This window comes from Oncorhynchus kisutch, linkage group LG18 (assembly GCF_002021735.2).
Source record: "Oncorhynchus kisutch isolate 150728-3 linkage group LG18, Okis_V2, whole genome shotgun sequence".
Classification (NCBI taxonomy): Eukaryota; Metazoa; Chordata; class Actinopteri; order Salmoniformes; family Salmonidae; genus Oncorhynchus; species Oncorhynchus kisutch.
The window spans coordinates 21,804,578-21,825,373 of record NC_034191.2 but is presented as its reverse complement, the minus strand read 5'-3'; the positions used below and the strand labels follow the sequence as shown (position 1 = coordinate 21,825,373).

At 43.2% G+C, this 20,796-nt stretch overlaps 1 protein-coding gene and 1 long non-coding RNA gene across 4 annotated transcripts in view; one reads left to right on the top strand and one right to left on the bottom strand.

The window, feature by feature from the left end:
- LOC109909227 (kinase suppressor of Ras 1) overlaps positions 1-20,796 on the bottom strand; it is a 60,933-nt gene that overhangs the window by 27,220 nt on the left and 12,917 nt on the right. For 2 of the 3 annotated variants that reach the window (XM_031795553.1, XM_031795554.1), the window contains exon 2: positions 15,374-15,514. In XM_031795553.1, the coding sequence (XP_031651413.1) occupies positions 15,374-15,514 (141 nt within the window). Of the gene's footprint in view, positions 1-3,856; positions 3,989-15,373; positions 15,515-20,796 lie in introns of those variants that run through there. The other variant, XM_031795555.1, reaches the window with a different exon arrangement.
- LOC116354743 (uncharacterized) overlaps positions 8,011-20,796 on the top strand; it is a 29,990-nt gene continuing 17,204 nt past the window's right edge. Inside the window, exon 1 of the long non-coding RNA XR_004203937.1 lies at positions 8,011-8,080. This is a non-coding gene — a long non-coding RNA (uncharacterized LOC116354743). The remainder of the gene's footprint in view (positions 8,081-20,796) is intronic.

Genomic DNA, 20,796 nt, shown 5'->3' with positions numbered 1-20,796 from the left:
CTACCATCAGTAACACACTACGCCGCCAGGCGTGTCCCCCTGCCAGACGTGTCCCCCTGCTTAATCCAGTGCATGTCCAGGCCCGTCTGAAGTTTGCTAGAGAGCATTGGATGATCCAGAAGAAGATTGGGAGAATGTCATATGGTCAGATGAAACCAAAATATAACTTTTTGGTAAAAACTCAACTCGTCGTGTTTGGAGGACAAAGAATGCTGAGTTGCATCCGAAGAACACCATACCTACTGTGAAGCATGGGGGTGGAAACATCATGCTTTGGCGCTGTTTTTCTGCAAAGGGACCAGGACGACTGATCCGTGTAAAGGAAAGAATGAATGGGGCCATGTATCGTGAGATTTTGAGTGAAAACTTCCTTCCATCAGCAAGGGCATTGAAGATGAAACGTGTCTGGGTCTTTCAGCATGACAATGATCCCAAACACACCGCCCGGGCAACGAAGGAGTGGCTTCGTAAGAAGCATTTCAAGGTCCTGGAGTGGCCTAGCCAGTCTCCAGATCTCAACCCCATAGAAAATCTTTGGAGGGAGTTGAAAGTCCGTGTTGCCCAGCAACAACCTCAAAACATCACTGCTCTAGAGGAGATCTGCATGGAGGAATGGGCCAAAATACCAACAACAGTGTGTGAAAACCTTGTGAAGACTTACAGAAAACGTTTGACCTCTGTCATTGCCAACAAAGGGTATATAACAAAGTATTGAGATTAACTTTTGTTATTGACCAAATACTTATTTTCCACCATAATTTGCAAATAAATTCATTAAAAATCACTACAATGTGATTTTCTGGATTTTTTGTTTCATTTTGTCTGTCATAGTTAGTGTACCTATGATGAATATTACAGGCCTCTCTCCTCTTTTTAAGTGGGAGAACTTGCACAATTGGTGACTGACTAAATACTTTTTTGCCCCACTGTATATTTAAAGATATAGGTGTAGCGTTGTGAGTGTGTGTGTGCATGCACACGTGGCAGAAATAGGTAATCAATTCAACAGCTTGTATCTTAAGTGCTATAGAACTTAATCCATTTTATGTACAGATTATTAACGACAAGGTAATTGTGTAAGGGACATGGTTGGGACCAGAGGCCTAGATAAGTGCCCACTTATTCCAGTAGTAAAAAAGTGAGGGTGGAGTGGGTGGAGCAGACCCGACCAGGGTTACTGTTCTGTATCTGGGCAGATGGATAGAATCCCAGGATACAGAGCCCCTGGCTGGAACCTCCCCATTAAAATCTGATTACTTCTCTGCCTGTCATACATATTTCCTATAGCAGCAGGTATCACTATTGCCTAAGGTATTGCTTCTTCGGTAAGCACTGTGGCACTTAATATGTATTGCGGTGGCAATGGTCTACCATGGAACTCAATCCCTCCATATAATGATTTGTTTCTCCAGGGAGTCACTTTCTTCTTATCAGCAGACATACTTATTTCCCACAACAAAAGACAAGCTGAGCTGGAAATTCACCAGGAAGCAAGGTGTCTAATGGGGATATGGTTTTGTTTGAAAGAACCTTTAGACTCTTTATCTTGGGACTATATGACACAATCTCAACCAACTGCACTGTCATGCCAGCCAGAGACTAGAGTCAGTACAACCTTTCCACCTATTCACTCATCTGTTGAATGCACACACACACACACACACACACACACACACACACACACACACACACACACACACACACACACAAGGAAAACAGAGCACACACAGCAGGTGTGTGTGTGAGAGAGAGTGTGTGGGGCAGGCTAAAACTTCAAACTGAAAGTGTATGAAAAGGCTGGGTGTCAGCCTGTCTGGGCATGTCATGACTGGCTGTGTATGGTTTTGACGTAACCTAATAATGACAGAACGAATGACTGACAACACACAACCAGAGAGAGATTTCCAAAAACAGCTCAACTAAACAGTCCCTTAACCACAAACAGACGCATGACCACGCACACCATGAACACACACAAACCACTTATCTCATCCCTGTCCCACCTGCACGCATTAAACCTCTAAAAGTCTAAGCCTTTACTATTATAGCCCATAGAAACGCATTGAATAACACATTCATAAATGGCAAAAAATAAATAATAAGGAATAAGGTTTTGAAGTCGTATATCTTGATGATGAATACGAAAGCTCAGGAAATACTTTAGTTCTTTTGGATACATATTTCACCCCTTATTTTTCCATAGTTCCATTAATTAGTATGCGTTACATTCAGACGAGTCCTGTTACACTTGGGGGGGTCTTAGAGCAAAATGGAGACCACCTTCGTGTTTGTCATGCCCTGATCTGTTTCACCTGTCTTTGTGATTGTCTCTACCCCCCTCCAGGTGTCTCCCATCTTCCCCATTATCCCCGGTGTACTTATACCTGTGTTCTCTGTTTGTCTGTTGCCAGTTCGTCTTGTTTGTCAAGCTTACCAGCGTGTGTCCTGTCAACTCCTGTTTTTCCCAGCCTCTCTTTTTCTCAGCCTCCTGGTTTTGACCCTTGCCTGTCCCGTCTGTACTCGCCTACCCTGACTACTCTGCCTGACCCTGAGCCTGCCTGCCGACTGGTACCCTTGCCCCATCTCTGGATTATTGACCTCTGCCTGCCTTGACCGGTCTCTTGTCTGCCCCTTGGACTATTAAACCATTATTTATTCAACGTGTCTGCATCTGGGTCTTACCTTGATTCCTGATAGTGTTCGTAAGAGTCTCATATTTCCATACAGTGTAAGCCAAACCGTTCGGATGCTACAGACATTTTGTTAGAAGACCAATTTTGGAGATGTCTCATGGTCTGACAAACACAGCTGTAGCTCGGCCACCTTCCTCCGCAGATGCGAAAGGCCAACATAGGTGGATCAGGCATATTGAGACACAGTCCATTAAAAAATATATATATATCGCTAGCTTAAATTGATCGATTTTGATGGGGATTATTTTATTTTGTTACTTAGATTGACACACGGGTGGGTGAATCAATAGACTCTTAAGGATTTAATAACACCCAGGACAAACCCCCTTCTATAAATCATCAAACAAACACACTCATCCAGACACCCAGAACATACACGTGAGCCAGGAGGTGAACACATTAATCGGCCAAGCTACTGGAATACATATAGAAACTTATAGAGGTGTAGTGAGATACCCAATGGGCTGGACGATTCTCTTCTCATCCCTCATCTTGAAAAATCGTACAATAAAAACTTGGAAATCAATCCACCAATCATTACCATAAGGTAAAAATAAAATGATTTATTATTGAAATAGCATGGGTGACTGCGAAAAACAAATGGAATCAATTTAAGGCCAAGTCGCAAACAATAACGCAGGCACTGAGTGTGTGAGAAGGTGGGTCTGAGCAGAGGAGATGAAGTCATCACTTGTGTGCGTCTGTAACTTGTTGTTTCTACGTATAAGTTTGTATCTGGAGTGAAATTAAATACTATAAACAAAGAAAAATAAACTTAGTAAGGGACACACATGAACACACACACACAGAGACACAGACACGCACAAACACACACAGACGGAAGCATACTAAAACCTGTTAACATCAACAAACTAAACTAAACAACCACCTCTTATATCCCCACATTAAAAGAGGCCAGATTAAACAACATTAATCTTCACTGTGCAACTAAATCCCATATATTGTGTACTAAAACAGTATTATCAGTTAATAATTTAGCGTACGCAGAGCTACAGTCTATCAGCACTGCGGAAACAAGTCACTCTCTAGTAAAAAACTTGCAGCTAACAGGAAACAAGGAAACACCTGGTAAAATCAGCCATGTTGCTGTACAAAAGGCTTTCCTTCAGTAGATTGTTCTAAAGCTTTCCTATAGTACGTACCATGTGCTCCTTATGGACCCTGTTGTGTTGTAGCCTCTTCTCTAATGTCCCAGTGATATCCCTAGTGCTCCAAACCGCTGTCAAAAACACTGTGAGAACTCAACTCCTCTCTCCAGTCTCTCACACTCCCTGTTTTTTCTATCTTGCTCCCTCCCTCCCTCAGTCCCTCCACTCCCTTCCCTCCCTCCTTCTCTGTCTCTCTCTCTTTTATTTCCAAGCAGGCTCTGCCAGATAGCCAGACTGTCTGTCTTCCTGCTTCTGGCATGCCAAAGCGGTGCATCAGCAACTGGTGATGGTAAACTCAGTTGATCACCCCTGACCTCTCTTCCCCCCTCTCCATGCTGCCCTGGGCATACATACACAACAATATCACAGGGAAGCCATACAGAGTAGCCCAACACAACAGCAACCCGCCAAACACAGGGGCCCAAGTAACCCCACAAAGCAGCCGCAGTAGAATAGGAGACTGCTAGAAACAGTAGTAGTAGAGAATCTCAACAGATAGGCAGTCTGTGCAGAATGCAGCCAGTGACCTCAAGTCTAACAGCCATAGAGACTACTTTATGTGGTTGATTCATATATCTCTTTCTCAGTCTCTGATGGCTCAGGATGTCCTTCCTGCAGACAGGACACTGAAGACGAGGAGAGACCCATAACTAATCAGTGCTTTGCCACCCAATCTCAGAAGACTGCCTCCACTTCCTCTGAAAACTAGCATTTTTCCACAGGCCATCGTCCTGGACGCTCTAGATAAGACAAAGGCTGGCCATAAGACCAGATAACAGAGGATAGTGAGAAGGGAGGATGGAGGAGGAGAGGGGGAGGGTGGGAGGGGGATATATCTTCCACAAGGGCACAGGAAACAGAGGATTTGTTAAGGTACTGAGATTACACTAACTAACCCCTGGTTCTTCATACATGTGTTGATTCAGTCTGGTCCCAAATGACACCAAATCATCCATATTGACATTTCCCATTAGTTGAAGGTGTACACAAGAATGTCCCAAGTCTTTAAGTAGCTATATACAAGTAAATGAGTAAATATTTATAAAAATGGTTGATTATTTGATAGGAACGAAAAGTGAAGATATGCTACTTAACACAGCTCTTTTCCCCTGGTTATCACTGCCTCTTCACAAAACTGTCCAGTCATGCAAATGTGGTAGAGAGGCACGTCTGATCTGGGCTCTGCCCTGAGGGCCATTCCTCACCTCTTCCTGTGGAAACAGTGGCCCTCTCTCTAATATCTCCCAGGGTTTACAATGGCTGAGGGCTGGGAGAAGAGCGTTCATTATTTGGCATCTTTTATAGCCTAGTCTGAGATCTGTTCGCGCTGTCTTCCTAACTCCTATGGTCATTGTTACCGCCAGGACTTGGCAAGACAGCACAAACCGATATCGGGACCAGGCTAGCTCTTTTAGCACATCGGATCCCAAATGTACCCAACAACAGAGACTGTCAGCCGACTGGTGACATCTTTTGTGTGATGAGGCATACATTCCTGCACTGTGAGTCATATAGTGAATGGAGAGGAGCCCTGGCTAAATGAATGGCCATTTTTGTCAGGACACTTTCATAGGGAGGGAAAAACGTTATGGAGTGAATTGACAATCCCATCCTATGAGCTGTGGTAGCATGGTCCACACAGATGCTAAAGTAGAGAATGGCTTGTAGTCTAACCTATTCATTTAAAACAGCGCAACAGATTTACAGGAAAAGTCATTTTATTTTATTTTTTATTTCACCAGGAAGGGCTCATTGAGCTCAAGAGCGTCCTGGCCAAGATAGGCAGCACCAAGTCATTACACAATTACAAACAGACAACATGAAAAACTACAAGTAATATAGTAAAAACCATTGAATTCACAAGAGTATAAAACAGCAAATTAAAAACATAGACAGGTCAGGGAATCAGCCTCAAAATCCTTCATCAGTGATTTAAAAACACCAATCGGAACAAGTTTAAACGGATTTTGTAAGGCGTTCCAAGCCGATGGCGCAGAGTACATAAAAGCCTTTTTACCAAATTCAGTTTGGACATTTGGAACAGTCAGCAGGATAAAGTCCTGTGAACGAAGAGTACTCACCACATTTCTGAACAATAAAAATTGCCAAATAAAATGGTAGTAAACCCAAAAAGGCTTTGTAAATAAAGGTATGCCAGTGAGACTACAAATGCAGTGGTGCATTTGCAATCCATTACAATTTACATACACCTACTTTCTTGCTGTGAGTGGAGAATAATGTTATTTTCAATTAGACGCAACATTAGCCTACCTCAGTGATTTGACCATACTATCTACTGGTTTGACCCTACTATCTCCTGTTTTGACTCTACTGGTTTGACTCTACTGTCTCCTGGTTTGACTCTACTATCTACTGGTTTGACCCTACTATCTCCTGGTTTGACCCTACTATCTCCTGGTTTGACTCTACTATCTCCTGGTTTGACCCTACTATCTCCTGGTTTGACTCTACTATCTCCTGGTTTGACTCTACTATCTCCTGGTTTGACTCTACTATCTCCTGGTTTGACTCTACTATCTCCTGGTTTGACTCTACTATCTCCTGGTTTGACCCTACTATCTCCTGGTTTGACTCTACTATCTCCTAGTTTGACTCTACTATCTCCTGGTTTGACCCTACTATCTCCTGGTTTGACTCTAATATCTCCTGGTTTGACCCTATTATCTCCTGGTTTGACTCTACTATCTCCTGTTTTGACTCTACAATCTCCTGGTTTGACTCTACTATCTCCTGGTCTTCAATTCTAAAATTGGTTTTAATGATGATAATGATAATGACAAAGCGAAAAATAAAAAAATAAAACTGAAAAGCCTTATTTACATAAGTATTCTGAGATTCAATATTGAGCTCAGGTGGATCCTGTTTCCATTGATCATCCTTGAGATGTTTCTACAACTTGATTGGAGTCCTCCTGTGGTAAATTAAATTAATTGGACATGATTTGGAAAGGCACACACTTGTCTATATAAGGTCCCACAGTTGACAGTGCACGTCAGAGCAAAAACCAAGCCATGAGGTCAAAGGAATTGTCTGTAGAGCTCAGAGACAGGATTGTGTCGAGGCACAGATCTGGGGAAGGGTACCAAACATTTCTGCAGTATTGAAGGTCCCCAAGAACACAGTGGTCTCCATCATTCTTAAATGTAAGATGTTTGGAACCACCAAGACTCTTCCTAGAGCTGGCCGCCCGGCCCAACTGGGCAATCGGGAGAGAAGGGCCTTGGTCGGGGAGGTGAACAGGAACCCGATGGTCACTCTAACAGACCTCGAGAGTTCCTATGTGGAGATGGGAGAATCTTCCAGAAGGACAACCACCTCAGCAGCACTCCACCAATCAGGCCTTTATTGTAGAGTGACCAGAAGGAAACCACTCTCAAGTAAAAGGCACATGACAGACCATTTGGAGTTTGCAAAAGGCACCTAAAGGACACTGTCATCTCCTGGTTTGACATTACTATCTCCTGGTTTGACACTATTATCTCCTTGGTTGACGCTACTATCTCCTGGTTTGACACTATTATCTCCTAGTTTGACTCGACTATCTCCTAGTTTGACTCGACTATCTCCTGGTTTGACACTGTTATCTCCTGGTTTGACACTATTATCCCCTGGTTTGACACTACTATCTCCTGGTTTGACACTACTATCTCCTGGTTTGACACTATTATCTCCTGGTTTGACACTACTATCTCCTGGTTTGACTCTACTATCTCCTGGTTTGACTCTACTATCTCCTGGTTTGACTCTACTATCTCCTGGTTTGACACTACTATCTCCTGGTTTGACACTACTATTTTCTGGTTTAACACTATTATCTCCTGGTTTGAAAATACCTCCTCTGTCTCTCTTTCCCTGTAAGTCCATCTGTTGAATCCACTGCTAAGGTCCTGAAGTTCAGCCACTTAAGTTCCTGTTTTGTAGTCTGTAGCGATAATCCTACACTGTCCAGTGCTATGTGTCTGTGTGAGTGAGAGTGCTCAGGTCCATGCATGTGTGAGAGAGTGCCTACATCCATGTGTGTGTGTGAGAGAGTGCTTACGTCCATGCATGTGAGTGTGTGTGTGTGTGTGTGTGGTATGTGGGGAGGCAGGACCGTGTGTATAAATAGCGTGGCAGGCAGGGACAGAGGGGGGAGCAGCTGACTGTGCACATTCTGGGCCCTCCATGCAGAGCTAGAGCCAGGCAGAGCCAGATTTGGTGAGTGTTCATCATCAGCGAGAGAGAGGGGAATGTACTGTAGCTGGTGTGGGGCCCTGAAAACACTACAACCTATCCACTAACTCTATACCACACTATGTCTTTAATTCTATCTCTTTCCTGGGGCTCACTCTTTCTTTCTGTGTCACTATTTAAATGTATTTCTTTCACTAGCCTTAATCTTCAACGTAATCTTAGCCTTTCTGTAGGATTCTGCAGAATCTCTCATATTGCAGTCTTAGGGTTAGGCGTCCTGTCAGCAGGGCACCTGTCGACAACTTCCGGTGAAATTGGAGGGCGAGCAATTCAAATAAATAATCATAAACATTATGGATTTTAGACATTTAGGTACATACAAGTGTCTTATATCGGTTAAAAGCTTAAATTCTTGTTCATATAACATTGTCCGATTTATAATAGGCTTTACAGTGAAAGCATGCCATGCGATTGTTTGAGGACGGCGCCCCACATCAACATATTTTTCCACCGGCACAGACTTCATATAATCACAAATAGCGATTAAATATTCACTTACTTTTTGAAAATCTTCCTCTGAATTGCAATCCAAAGGGTGAAAAAATACGAGATTACCAATGTCATCACATTAAATGTTTTGTTGAAATGACGTGGAAATAACGCTGATTCAACCACTTTTTGCCCAGTGGACTGTATTTGCAAAGAGGGCTTGGTAGAGAGGAGCAGGTTAAACTGGTCTGTGATAGACACAGATTAGTGACAACACGTGGGGCCAGGACACGTATATAACAAAACAGAATCCTCCTATTCTGTTTTTGACAGTTGCCAACTCCTGAATAGCATGATCTGCATAAACCTGCTGGGTGTGCATTATACATGCATACATGTTCTGTCATTTTGGTACATGGCTGGAGGCCAGGGACAGTAGCAGGAACATGGATTGGATCACGTGAAGAGTTGACTACAGACAAATAAGGTTTGGGGGTGGGTTGTTTTCAGAACCCAAAGTGTACAACGACAGTACTAAATGCAGGTCCTGGAGAGAAGAAATTGATGGTAAAAAGTGATCGCTCATTTTCCATTGGCAGAACAAATAGTCTCTATAAAAACACCAGATAAAATGTTTTTGTGTCTGTACTAGTCGTGACAAAATAGTGGCAGAAACTCTCCCCGTGAAGCTGCTACTGCCAACTGGAAGGGTGGATACAGAGCAGAACTACAAAAGCCTGCTTTCAGCTTCCAACAAAGGCCTTAATTGCTATGAAATATGCCCTATCATAAGCATGTTACCGTCCAAAAGAAACAAAGACCCAAATCCAATCTGACACAGATAAAGGGAGATGGTACTGCTAGTTCACTAATGATGCTTACGTTGCATTGCGGGAGTTAACCATGTTTTGTATCGTAAGAGTTAACGATGTTCTGCATTGGAGGAGTTAACCATGTTCTTTATTCGAGTTAACCATGTTCTTCAACAATGTTTAAAGTAAAAAGGCTCACAAGCTGCTCCTATTGTGGAAATCTTCATTGGATATTGATGGGAAACCACACCTGTCCTGAAATTATAGTAAGCAATGTGCAGGAACGTCTTCTCTTGAATAACAAACTGTTATGCCATGTTAATTTAGTTTGATTTATTTAACCTTTATTTAACTAGGCAAGTCGTTTAAGAACAAATTCTTATTTACAATGATGGCCTTGTTCAGGGGCAGTACGACAGATGTTTACCATGTCAGCTCGGGGATTCGAGCTAGCAACCATTTGGTTACTGGCCCAACGCTCTAACCACTAGGCTACCTGCCGCCCCAAAATGATGTCCCCATCAGCTTAGGGCAAAATGGACCTGGTCCAGAGTACATGGAATCTGAGGAGTCCAACATGATTGCCCTCTCTAAGTCGGATGCAAACTAACCAAACTAACCTGGTTACTTGAACCTTTCAGAGGGGATTGAACAGGGATCTCATTACATAGTCGCTCAGTTGCTTTCTCTTTCTTCACAAACCCACAGACACACACAAACACACAGTCACACACACACACGTGCACGCTCTCACAAACACACACACACACAAAATCCACATTCTTACAGTATGTCCAACTGAAACACTTCTAGACCTATAAATATCAAATTCAGTGTCAAGTCAAGTAATAAATTGGTCTCTTAAGAACCAGAATTGAAAATGGCCTTTATTCAAGAAAATAAATGATGGCGTACTACCGTTCCCCTTTGTTCTTGTGGTCTGGAGAATACATTTTGTAATCAATGCAGGAGAGTGGCTCCACACATTCACGACCATCCCTTCACCCCACCAACCCTACTCACTCTCCCCTTAACCGGGCAAGACCCAGTGATGTACTGGTCCGTATGCAACACCCTCTATAGCGCCTTTCAAAGCACTTCATGGTTACTGACGTGAGTGCTATGGGGCAGTAGTCATTTAGGCAGGTTACCTTCACATTCTTGGGAACACTGACTATGGTGGTCTGCTTGAAACATGTAGGTATTACAGACTCGGTCAGGGAGAGGTTGAAAATGTCAGTGAAGACACTTGCCAGCTGGTCAGCGCATGCTCTGAGTATACGTCCTAATAATCCATCTGGCCGCGGGGCCTTGTGAATGTTGATCTGTTTAAAGGTCTTGCTCACATTGGCTATGGAGAGTGTGATCACACAGTCATCCGGAACAGCTGGTGCTCTCATGCATGCTTCAGTGTTGCTTGCCTTGAAGCAAGCATAAAAGACATTTAGCCCATCTGGTAGGCTTGCGTCACTGGGCAGCTCACGGATGGGTTTCTCATTGTAGTCCGTAATAGTTTGCAAGCCCTGTCACATCTGATGAGCGTCAGAGCCTGTGTAGTACAATTCAATCTTAGTCCTGTATTGACACTGCCTGTTTGTTGATTCGTCTGAGGGCATAGCAAGATATCTTATAACCGTCCGGATTAGTGTCCCGCTCCTTGAAAGCAGCAGCTCTAGCCTTTAGCTCGTTCTGGATGTTGCCTGTAATCCATGGCTTCTGGTTGGGATATGTGCGTACGGTCGCTGTAGGGATGACGTCGTCGATGCACTTATTGATGAAGCCGGTGACGGAGATGGTAAACTCCTCAATGCCATTGGATGAGTCCCGGAACATATTCCAGTCTGTGCTAGCAAAACAGTACTGTAGCGTAGCATCCACATCATCAGACATCATCCGTATTGAGCGAGTCACTGGTACTTCCTGCTTTAGTTTTAGCTTGTAAGCAGCAATCAAGAGGATATAATTATGGTCAGATTTGCCAAATGGAGGACGAGGGAGAGTTTTGTATGTGTCTTTGTGTGTGGAGTAAAGGTGGTCTAGAGTTGTTTTCATCTGGTTGCACATGTGACATGCTGGTAGAAATGAGGTAAAACTGATTTAAGTTTGCCTGCATTAAAATCCCCAGACACTAGGAGTGCCGCTTATGGATGAGTATTTTCTTATTTGCTTATGGCCTTATACAGCTCGTTGAGTGTGGTCTTAGTGCCAGCATCAGTTTGTGGTGGTAAATAAACAGCTATGAAAAATATAGATGAAAACTCTTGGTAGGTAGTGTGGTCCACAGCTTATCATGAGGTACTCTACCTCAGGTGAGCAATACCTCAAGACTTCATTAATTGTGGACCGGATGTATCAATGTGAAGCATCCGCTTAGCGTTTCCACTCACTACCAAATATGGTAGAGAGAGGAAGCCCACTGGCTGGCAGTGGGAGAAGATGGAACGAGATGGATTTTACACACACACAGAGGCTTTCCATAAACAAAATATGCATATGTATGCAAGAACGCGCCAATAGAATCTCTCTAGCTCGTGCTTGGCTCTGCCTACTTCCTTGCTTGTTCTGCCCACTATGACTAATTTGTTCCCATTGTAAACGACAGGCTGTGGTCTATCTTGGTTTAGTTATGAAAATCTTTGACAAAGCTAGGCCTCTCTTAATTCTCATTGGCGAACACTGAACTCTAGTTATGGGTTATACGTTAGACTCTCCTATATCACTTTGCCCAACATGTTATACCCCAGAGGTTGTAAGTAAACCCTTTTTAAGGTGATATAACTTGTATCGTTATTATAGGATTGTGAAACCCATAGCCGAATGGCTTCAGACTAAGCATTTCTCACTGGAATTGGCTGCTTACTGTAACGTCTGCTTCCAACTCACACCCTCAAACAAACACGTAGATCCCCTGAATGCAGCTCACTCTCCAGATCCCTATCACCTGAATTCTGATCACCTATTAACACACCTGTATGTCATTATCACACACTATTTAGTTCAGTTCTTTGTAAGGTATTGTTTGTGGCTTTCAGAGCTCTGGTTTTCCCATGATTGTCTCCTCCTGTGTATGATAATTTTTTGCCTACCTCACTAACAACGCCTTTTGCCTATTCCCTGCCTGTACTTTAGCCTATCGGATTTCCTGTTATCAATCTATTGCCTGATCTCCCGGACTACATTACTAGCCTTTTCCCTGCCTGTACTGTTGCCCTTTTGGACCCCCTGTGTATGACCTTCTGCCTGCCCCTGGACCCAGCTACCTGCCTCCTCCTGTGTATGACCTTCTGCCTGCCCCTGGACCCAGCTACCTGCCTCCTCCTGTGTATGACCTTCTGCCTGCCCCTGGACCCAGCTACCTGCCCCCTCCTGTGTATGACCTTCTGCCTGCCCCTGGACCCAGCTACCTGCCTCCTCCTGTGTATGACTTTCTGCCTGCCCCTGGACCCAGCTACCTGCCTCCTCCTGTGGTCCTTTGCAATAAACACCTGCTGCGCCCTGCGTTTGAAACGAGCCCTCTGTTCATTACACAAATATTGAACATAGCTTAGATTAGGGTATTTAATTCCTTTCAGACTCTCGAGTAGAGAGCGCAGGTATAAAATAATGACAGGCAGACTAACTAGATCACCAATTCAACACATAACTTGTAGCAGTTATCTCGCTAGCTAACTATAGCTAACTAAGCATTCATTTTGTTGTTGCATTTCCACCTGCACTGTAGAGCTTTCGATAGCTAAGTAATGGTAGGCCTAATGCTCTCGAGAGTATGTGAGTTTAGGGAGGAGATAATTGCTTTTCTCTGCGATTGCCGCCACAACAAACCCAACACATACTAGTGAAAATGCTTGATGAGGAGTTTGCAGCTGAGGTTTGTTTTTGAGTGACATTTTAAAATCACTTGAATGGACTTCATTTTGGACTACAGTGGAGGGATAAAACAGTTATTGGCATGCTTGAAAAATGGATTGCTTTTCAAAATAAATGTGTTATTTTCTCCTCACAAAATCATCAATTTTCCTACAGTGCGTAACTATATCTAGTCATCATCAGTACAGATGTCAGAGTTTTTAGTTAAACTGAAAGATAACTTTGAAACAAGACTTGATGAGTTCAGTCTCCCCACAAAGGTGATTCCGTTTTTTAGGGACTTATTACATACTGATGCAGAGCGGAGACTTCTCTGCAATAGCTAAACAAGTGCCGACTTCACATGATGTGGGTCCCCTCTCCCTAAAGTTCATAGACATGCAAGCATCTTATCTGAGGCGGGCGCATCAATCTATGGGCTGTGCAAAGTTTTGGACTGAGCATATTATTGCAGAAAAATTCCCAAACATACAGGATTAAATATTTTGTTTAATCTAAAATACAACAATATATAAACAATTCAACGAATGAATAATATGTGTGTAGATTGTGTATGATAGAGTGCACATGTTTAACTATACTTGTGGGGACCAAAAGTCCCCATAGAATAGTAAACTAATAGATATTTGACCAATTGGGGACATTTTGCCAAGTTTTAGGTATGATACAAAGGTTTCAGTGTATGTATAATACTCAAATAATGCTTGCAAACTACGTTGCTTTTCACTTAGGTCTGTTTAATGTTGTTACAGTTTGCCTACTAGTCTACACAGCTAGCCTATTGTAGCCAACCTAGCCAGCTAGCCTATTGTAGGCAACCTAGCCAGCTAGCCTACTGTAGGCAACCTAGCCAGCTAGCCTATTGTAGGCAACCTAGCCAGCTAGCCTATTGTAGCCAACTTAGCCAGCTAGCCTATTGTAGGCAACCTAGCCAGCTAGCCTACTGTAGGCAACCTAGCCAGCTAGCCTATTGTAGGCAACATAGCCAGCTAGCCTATTGTAGACAACCTAGCCAGCTAGCCTATTGTAGGCAACCTAGCCAGCTAGCCTATTGTAGGCAACATAGCCAGCTAGCCTATTGTAGACAACCTAGCCAGCTAGCCTATTGTAGGCAACCTAGCCAGCTAGCCTATTGTAGGCAACCTAGCCAGCTAGCCTATTGTAGGCAACCTAGCCAGCTAGCCTATTGTAGGCAACCTAGCCAGCTAGCCTATTGTAGGCAACCTAGCCAGCTAGCCTATTGTAGACAACCTAGCCAGCTAGCCTATTGTAGGCAACCTAGCCAGCTAGCCTATTGTAGGCAACCTAGACAGCTAGCCTATTGTAGGCAACCTAGCCAGCTAGCCTATTGTAAGCAACCTAGCCAGCTAGCCTATTGTAGGCAACCTAGCCAGCTAGCCTATTGTAGGCAACCTAGCCAGTTTGTGTTACGCTAACACATGTATTACAACTGTTTTAATGGCAAAACATTGCCGATTGGTGTTTATTTATCAATGGCAGTTTTGCAAATCTATCTGATATTATTTGATTGTTCATACAATGCATTTAGCTAGTGTTTATTTTGACTATGTAATATAGACTTAATAATTAATATAATATGTGTGTCTGAAAGGATTTGATTGGTAAGCATATTTTCATAGGGAACCCTTCTGGTCAGGTATAATATATATTTTATTAATGTACTTTTATGGATAATTGACATGCATTTAAAAAAATCTACACGAATATGCTAATATGCTAATGTTATGCAAATGCATTTGGAGCCTCATTAAATATGTACACTGCAGTACCAAAACCCAGGTACGGGGGGCGCTCTCTGGATACACACTCACATACACTGTGACTGAAAAAAAAACGCCTTCTGGGGACTGAAACCAAATAATGAGATATTCATACTAGACATATTAGCATGCAATTTCTATCAGTTACAATGGTCTGCCTGAACATGAACATGATTTTGTCCCCAGTTTGTCAAGACGTCCACACACGGAAGGTGTGCAAACAGTTCAATGTCCCCATAGGGTCAGCAAAACAAGAACACACACGCAGACGCAGACGCACACACACACACACACACACACACATACACACACACACACACACATATACACACACACACACACACACACACACTGTGAACAAATAGTACCTGTATGAGTTCAGGTCTGAGGTTGATGGTGCAGAGCCAGTCTCCCAGTCGAGGGTAGCTGGCCAGGGCCTGGGTCCTCTGTCTCTCAGGCACTCTCTGCTTACACTGCAGCTGCTTACAGATGTACTTAGTCAGTTTCACCTGGAGGGGGTGACAACACAAATACAAGAGCGTTAAGACGCCGCTTGATCTGAGCTCCAAAAATATTTTTGGGGAAAATTTCATGAAGAAAGTTCCGAAAATAACTGAAACACAGATGATGCTAAGCAAAAGCATTATCTGATTGTTGTTATAACCAAGTAGAACAAAATGAGTGGATAATGAAACTTGCAGCACAACAAACAGTTGATCCTTTGCAAGCACAGTGTGTGGGAGTTTCATTTCATTTTAACAAAGGAGACTGACGACAAACTGACAACTGCGGGTGTGAAACCCACTGATGTTTGAGAACAAACTGAACTGCATGGTGTTTCTTTCTTGTTATTTTCAGCATGAGGTCTGGTGTTCTATGCAAAACACCAGTGAGAAGCGAGACTTGAGCTCAGGTTGAGGAAATCCCCCTGTCGACTAAGAGTTAGAGTGGGCCGCAGTGAAGTGAGAGAAGAGAGAGAGAGAGGACAGAGAAATATATACAGTGGGGGAAAAAAGTATTTAGTCAGCCACCAATTGTGCAAGTTCTCCCACTTAAAAAGATGAGAGAGGCCTGTAATTTTCATCATAGGTACACAGACAAAATGAGAAAAAAAATCCAGAATATCACATTGTAGGATTTTTAATGAATTTATTTGCAAATTATGGTGGAAAATAAGTATTTGGTCACCTACAAACAAGCAAGATTTCTGGCTCTGGATTTCTAACTTCTTCTTTAAGAGGCTCCTCTGTCCTCCACTCGTTACCTGTATTAATGGCACCTGTTTGAACTTGTTATCAATATAAAAGACACCTGTCCACAACCTCAAACAGTCACACTCCAAACTCCACTATGGCTAAGACCAAAGAGCTGTCAAAGGACACCAGAAACAAAATTGTAGACCTGCACCAGGCTGGGAAGACTGAATCTGCAATAGGTAAGCAGCTTGGTTTGAAGAAATCAACTGTGGGAGCAATTATTAGGAAATGGAAGACATACAAGACCACTGATAATCTCCCTCGATCTGGGGCTCCACGCAAGATCTCACCCCGTGGGGTCAAAATGATCACAAGAACGGTGAGTAAAAATCCCAGAACCACACGGTGGGACCTAGTGAATGACCTGCAGAGAGCTGGGACCAAAGTAACAAATCCTACCATCAGTAACACACTACGCCGCCAGGGACTCAAATCATGCAGTGCCAGATGTGTCCCTCTGCTTAAGCCAGTACATGTCCAGGCCCGTCTGAAGTTTGCTAGAGAGCATTTGGATGATCCAGAAGAAGATTGGGAGAATGTCATATGGTCAGATTAAAACAAAATATAACTTTTTGGTAAAAACTCAACAACAACAAAAAAATACCAGCAACAGTGTGTGAAAACCTTGTGAAAACGTTTGACCTCTGTCATTGCCAACAAAGGGTATATAACAAAGTATTGAGATAAACTTTTGTTATTGACCAAATACTTATTTTCCACCATAATTTGCAAATAAATTCATAAAAAATCCTACAATGTGATTTTCTGGACTTTTTTTCTTCTAATTTTGTCTGTCATAGTTGAAGTGTACCTATGATGAAAATTACAGGCCTCTCTCGTCTTTTTAAGTGGGAGAACTTGCACAATTGGTGGCTGACTAAATACTTTTTTGCCCCACTGTATACTGAGTGCACAACATATTAAGAACACCTGCTCTTTCCATGACAGACTGACCAGGTGAATCCAGGTGAAAGCTATGATCCCTGATTGAAGTGGATTTAACAAGTGACATCAATAAAGGTACAATTTATTGATGTCACTTGTTAAATCCACTTCAATCAGTGTAGATGATGGGGAGAAGACAGGTTAAAGAAGGATTTTTAAGCCTTGATACATTTGAGACATAGATTGTGTATGTGTGCCATTCAGAGGGTGAATGGGCAAGGCAAGATATTTAAGTACCTGGTAGTGGGTGCCAGGTGTAGGGATGTTACCGTGACCGTATTACCACCACACCGGCAGTTACGAGTCATGATGGCAGTCAAATTCCACGTGATCGTTTAGTCATGGTTAATTAAGCATTTAGGAGTACCTGTTTCTTTGTTAACTGCGCAACACAGAATAGCAACATGTGCGCACTCCCTCAAATCATTTTGAGAAAATATCCTTTCTATTTCATTCAGCTATGTTCAATTGTATTCTTCATACTATAAAATAATATAATATAACGCCACAGAATTGTCTGCTAAATGAACTAGTGTAAATGTGTTTATGTTAATTAACAGTCAATTAACAGTTATTTGCTTGACAATCACCGGCTGGCGACATTTCATGACCGCCACAGCCCTAGCCAGGCGCATCAGGTTTGAACTGCAACGCTGCTGGGTTTTTCACAGGGGGGTGCAACTCAAAATTAGGAAGGTGTTCTTAATGTTTTGTACACTCAGGCCTAAAAAGTAACAACTTTATCTCAGAAGCACCTCAGTGTTATAAGCTCTCAAGAACATGAATGGAGAAGGTTGATAAAGGAGAGAAAATGTCTCTGTAGAATATTGATATGCACTCCTACCTCCTAAACAGAGAAGGTGGAGATGGAGTGGCCAGTTCCAGTTCATCCTTGACTGACTGGGTATTTAACAGTTCTCCCCTCAGAACAGCAAACAGCAAATAGTCCTCATTACATACAAACTCAGAGGAACACCGAGCTGCCTTTCTCATTCGGGCGTCGGCTTGTGCCACTGCCATGACAACCGAGCACCATGGAAACCCTGCAGCCACAGACAGCGGAACCCGTTTATGTAAAAAATGTGATTATGGGAGATGCTGGTCTGGGGTCACAGAGAGGAATAGAGAGATCAGTTAGAGCAGGGATGGGCAACTTTGATGGGATTAGGGGCCACAGAAAATCTGAATTTATTATGAGGGATGCAGTGGGGGGGATCAATCCGGGGGCATCAAAAGGGGGGGCCAGTTGCCCATCCTTGAGTTAGATTATAGCAGAGTCAAGTTGTCCACCTTACCTTCGGACACCAGATCCCAGAAAGCAAGCTTTTACCTGGCAACCAGTGGACTGAACTGGACTCACATATACTGTACCTCTTATCCTTCTGTCCAGCCACAAGCATTACTTCTAGTCTTATCCCTCTGTCCAGCCACAAGCATTACTTCTAGTCTTATCCCTCTGTCCAGCCACAAGCATTACTTCTAGTCTTATCCCTCTGTCCAGCCACAAGCATGACTTCTAGTCTTATCCTTCTGTCCATCCACAAGCATTACTTCTAGTCTTATCCCTCTGTCCAGCCACAAGCATTACTTCTAGTCTTATCCTTCTGTCCAGCCACAAGCATGACTTCTAATCATATCCCTCTGTCCAGCCACAAGCATTACTCCTAGTCTTATCCTTCTGTCCAGCCACAAGCATTACTTCTAGTCTTATCCCTCTGTCCAGCCACAATCATTACTTCTAGTCTTATCCCTCTGTCCAGCTACAAGCATTACTTCTAGTCTTATCCCTCTGTCCAGCCACAATCATTACTTCTAGCATTATCCCTCTGTCCAGCCACAAGCATTACTTCTAGTCTTATCCCTCTGTCCAGCCACAAGCATTACTTCTAGTCTTATCCCTCTGTCCAGCCACAAGCATTACTTCTAGTCTTATCCCTATGTCCAGCTACAAGCATTACTTATAGTCTTATCCCTCTGTCCAGCCACAAGCTTTACTTCTAGTCTTATCCCTCTGTCTAGCCACAAGCATTACTTATAGTCTTATCCCTCTGTCCAGCCACAAGCATTACTTCTAGTCTTATCCCTCTGTCCAGCCACAAGCATTACTTCTAGTCTTATCCCTCTGTCCAGCCACAAGCATTACTTCTAGTCTTATCCCTCTGTCCAGCCACAAGCATTACTTCTAGTCTTATCCCTCTGTCCAGCCACAAGCATTACTTCTAGTCTTATCCCTCTGTCCAGCCACAAGCATTACTTCTAGTCTTATCCCTCTGTCCAGCCACAAGCATTACTTCTAGTCTTATCCCTCTGTCCAGCCACAAGCATTACTTCTAGTCTTATCCCTCTGTCCAGCCACAAGCATTACTTCTAGTCTTATCCCTCTGTCCAGCCACAAGCATTACTTCTAGTCTTATCCCTCTGTCCAGCCACAAGCATTACTTATAGTCTTATCCCTCTGTCCAGCCAGAAGTATTACTTCTAGTCTTATCCCTCTGTCCAGCCACAAGCATTACTTCTAGTCTTATCCCTCTGTCCAGCCACAAGCATTACTTCTAGTCTTATCCCTCTGTCCAGCCACAAGCATTACTTCTAGTCTTATCCCTCTGTCCAGCCACAAGCATTACTTCTAGTCTTATCCCTCTGTCCAGCCACAAGCATTACTTCTAGTCTTATCCCTCTGTCCAGCCAGAAGTATTACTTCTGAAACTAATACGTCTGCAGAATTTCAGTCAGTGTTTGAAGTATTTTGTTTTTTAAAAGCTGGATGTTTAGCTTACCAAAAAGCTGGGGCTGAAGGTGAGTGAGTTAAGAGGGTAGGCAACTGTAAATAGGTTTAAGTTCATGTTTAGACTCCCATCGTTAGTCACTGATGGTCCTGGTAGGTTTTAGAGAGCCTGGTCTAGTGGAACAGCATTAAAGTTTCATTAGCACTAGACCAGTCTGACGGAGGCTGTCTCTGAATGACCTCCTGTCTCTTTCCCTATCAGAGAATGGCCATGGCTGATTTGATGTACTTCACTGAGCGACTAGAGGAAACCAGGCGGTGTTGGTTTGCACCAGACAACACCTGGCCTCGTTCCGCTGTGGCGCTCTTCGTTATTCACTGTCTATCTTTCTCTCCATCTCCCAGCTCTGTTACATGGCAGGCACAAGCATCGAGGGGCAGGCTGAGTGAGGATCATGGGGTAGACAGGCAGCACGTATCTGTGCCCACATGTTTTATTTACCACAGTGTGTGGAACTAAATTGTGTTTATTGTGTGTGACAATGACCCAAGGAAAGGGCCTTTTCACAGAAAGAATAAAGGAGGTGGCCTTGGCTGCCAGTACTCAACTTTTGAATGTTAGTCTCTAAGTACCAGACAACGCCTGTGAGGGGGAGGGACGATTCTGGTTCTCAAGATATCATTCTCAACCACTACCACAGTTCATTCCTTGAAGCTGACTTGTATATTGCAGTTATGAAAAATACCACAGTACGCAAATGGTAAGCATCACTTCTCTGTGTAAGTTTCCATCTATGGAAAAAACATTTGTGTGTCTTAGTTAAGACAAAGGAAACAGTGATAGATGTGACAAAGAGAGCGAGCA